The sequence below is a fragment of the Vigna unguiculata genome, unplaced genomic scaffold, assembly GCF_004118075.2.
Source record: "Vigna unguiculata cultivar IT97K-499-35 unplaced genomic scaffold, ASM411807v1 contig_553, whole genome shotgun sequence".
NCBI lineage: Eukaryota > Viridiplantae > Streptophyta > Magnoliopsida > Fabales > Fabaceae > Vigna > Vigna unguiculata.
Genome location: NW_021011271.1, coordinates 29,659 through 32,313, shown reverse-complemented (window position 1 = coordinate 32,313; position 2,655 = coordinate 29,659). Strand labels below are relative to the sequence as shown.

The 2,655-nt window shown below is 44.1% G+C and overlaps 1 protein-coding gene across 1 annotated transcript; it reads right to left on the bottom strand.

Moving 5' to 3' along the window:
* Positions 1-479: 479 nt before the first annotated feature.
* LOC114172434 lies at positions 480-926 on the bottom strand. The gene has a single exon (XM_028056913.1). It carries the CDS (start codon positions 924-926, stop codon positions 480-482), a length of 447 nt encoding a protein of 148 aa, XP_027912714.1.
* Positions 927-2,655: the final 1,729 nt, after the last annotated feature.

Genomic DNA, 2,655 nt, shown 5'->3' with positions numbered 1-2,655 from the left:
AGCCAATCCATTCCCAAGATTACATCTAACCCTTCCAGAGGTAAACAGATAAGGTTTATCCTGTACTTGCGCCCCTCAACCTCGATCAGACACCTAGCACACACTATCGAGGTTCTGACTAACCTAGAAGCAGGCGTGGACACCACCAGGTCATACTGGAGTTCCCTCACCAGAAGACCCAACTCTACCACTTTAGATTCCGACACAAAGGAGTGTGTCGCTCCCGAATCATACAGAACATGTAAGCTCCTACCAACAATCACACAAGACACGATGATAAGATTACCTGATCTGGCTGCCTCTGCACCCGTCATGGCGTACACTCCATAATGAAAGCACTATGGCCTAAAAGGCTGAGACTGCTGAGGCTGATGTGAAAACCTCCTAGGCCCCTCAGGTTGAGGCCTAGAGTATGGCTTCCTCCTGTCGTTGTGTCTGCTCGTGGACCCAGATAGTCCTCCCAGCTTCTGTTGAGATCGCTATTGAGCTTCAACTTCAACCTTAAGCTTATCCATTACTCTTGCCTTCTCTACCAAGGCAGGGAATTCCTTGATAGAGAGTGGAGCCACCATGAGTTTGAGATCGCCTCTAAGCCCATTCTCAAACTTCCTACACTGCCAGTCCTCAGCCATCTTTAAGGTTTGAAATCTGCCCAGGTGTTTAAACTTTTCAGCATACTCTGATACTGACATGTCTCCTTGCATCAGCTGCAAGAACTCAACCTCCTTTGTGTACTTCACACTATTTGGGAAGTACTCAGCATAGAACTTCTTTTTAAACAACTCCCAAGTGATGGGTTCCCTGCTATCTTCCAACATCATCTTCATGTTGGACCACCAATGCATGACCTCTCCAGCAAGAAGGTACTTAGTGTATGGTAATCTGTTCTCTATAGGACATCTCTTTGCATTGTAGATTCGTTCCATATCCCGCATCCGATGATCGGCTCCATTCGGGCTAGTCTTGCACTCGTGGTGGTGGAGCTTGGGAAGAACCTGCTGCTGAACAGTTTTCTCCTAGCTGATGCAGGGCTTCCAAATGCCTCTGCTGAGTCGCCTCTGCTGCTAGTCTTGCAGACTCCATCTGTTACAAGGCTAGGTTTTGTTGATTCACCATGTTAGCATTCTACTGCTGCATGACTGCAATCATTGCCTCAATTGCTCCCACCAAATGAGGATTATCTAGGTTTGGAAGAGGAGGAGGAAGGGGCCTAGGTGCCATAGCTCTAACCACACAAAGAAAGGAACCATCAGTTTAGCTAATAAATACCACAACCACGCCAAAGACACCAACATGAACACACAATAGAAACTAAGCAAGCTCACACCTACAGATCCTAAAGGAACCAGGCTCTGATATAAAAAATGTAACATCCCGGTTTAATTGTTTTTACACTATCTAGCAAAACATTATATTATGATAATTCAAAGCAGATGTAAGCAATAGGCTGGTATAAACTATCAATACAGTCATCCCAAAAATAATTGTACATGTACTGTCTATCAACACAGCCTACACTAACAAAGGGTTACCAAGCACCCAACATCTAAGCAAAACATAGAACAAATACTACTGTTGGATCGCTCACGTCACCACTCAACTCCTATCCCGGAGGGGTGTGTCTTCGCCTGCACTTTTATCTTCTCACACCAATTGTAGGCGATCATTACGAAAGAGAAAAGACACAAAAAGAAACAACATATGCAGGAAGGGTAAGCTAACTTAATTTAGAGAAAATCATGAAGCTTATTAATTATACATCAATCAAGGCTTATCACATTTATCAGAATTATTCAAACCACCACAACCACAACACATATTCGTGACTCTAGACTCAATATCTGAATTATGTAAGAGACATTGGAGCTCTTGGTGGCTTGCACCTGTGATGGTTCCCAAACTTTGCAGAATTTGGGCACAAGGGGTTATCACCCAACCACTCCCAGGGTAAGTCCCCTTCGCGTCTATGACAGATCGGGTCCATAGACTAGGACCTCCTGCTACTCCTCCCGACATAATTCATTATACTGTATATGAGTCTTAATGGTTCTTGGAGCGTCAAGATACCACCAAACTGAGTCCTCATGTCCTTACATTCACTAAAACCTTCCTTTTTAGAATTTCCCTTGAAATCCTAATTCAATCGCCTTCTCTAATGAACCAAATCCACACAACTCTATCACGTATACTATCTTTCATAAAAACTCGAGCACAAAAGAGAGCAAAACAGAGAAGTAACTAAATTCTGTAGTGAAACTTGCTCAAGCTAGAGGATATCGCCTAAGCTAGAGAGTTGTCTCGCTTAGGTGAGTCACTCTCGCCTAGGCGAGACCCAAAATAGAGAGCAACCCCAAATTTGAGCGAATTCTCACTCAGGCTAAGTTGTTTCGCTTAGACGAGAGTGACTCTCGCTCAAGCGGAACCAGCTCGCCTAGGCGAGATCTCACGCAACAACAAGGGTGAATTTCTGGTATTTTCGCTCAAGTGAGAGCTGCTTGCCTTGGCGAAACCATGCAAAACCACACAGTTCGTGCCAAAATCGCAATTCACCACACACAATTGTTCCCACTCATCAATCAAGCACCCAATCATGCAATCCTATCTCTAATTGAAAATTTTTATGCGAAATTTGAGTGAAAGGTTAGGTTCCCTTAC

What these genes read in the sequence shown, in the direction of transcription:
- LOC114172434 (XM_028056913.1), bottom strand. Translation starts at nt 926, where the DNA reads ATGGAACGAATCTACAATGCAAAGAGATGTCCTATAGAGAACAGATTA.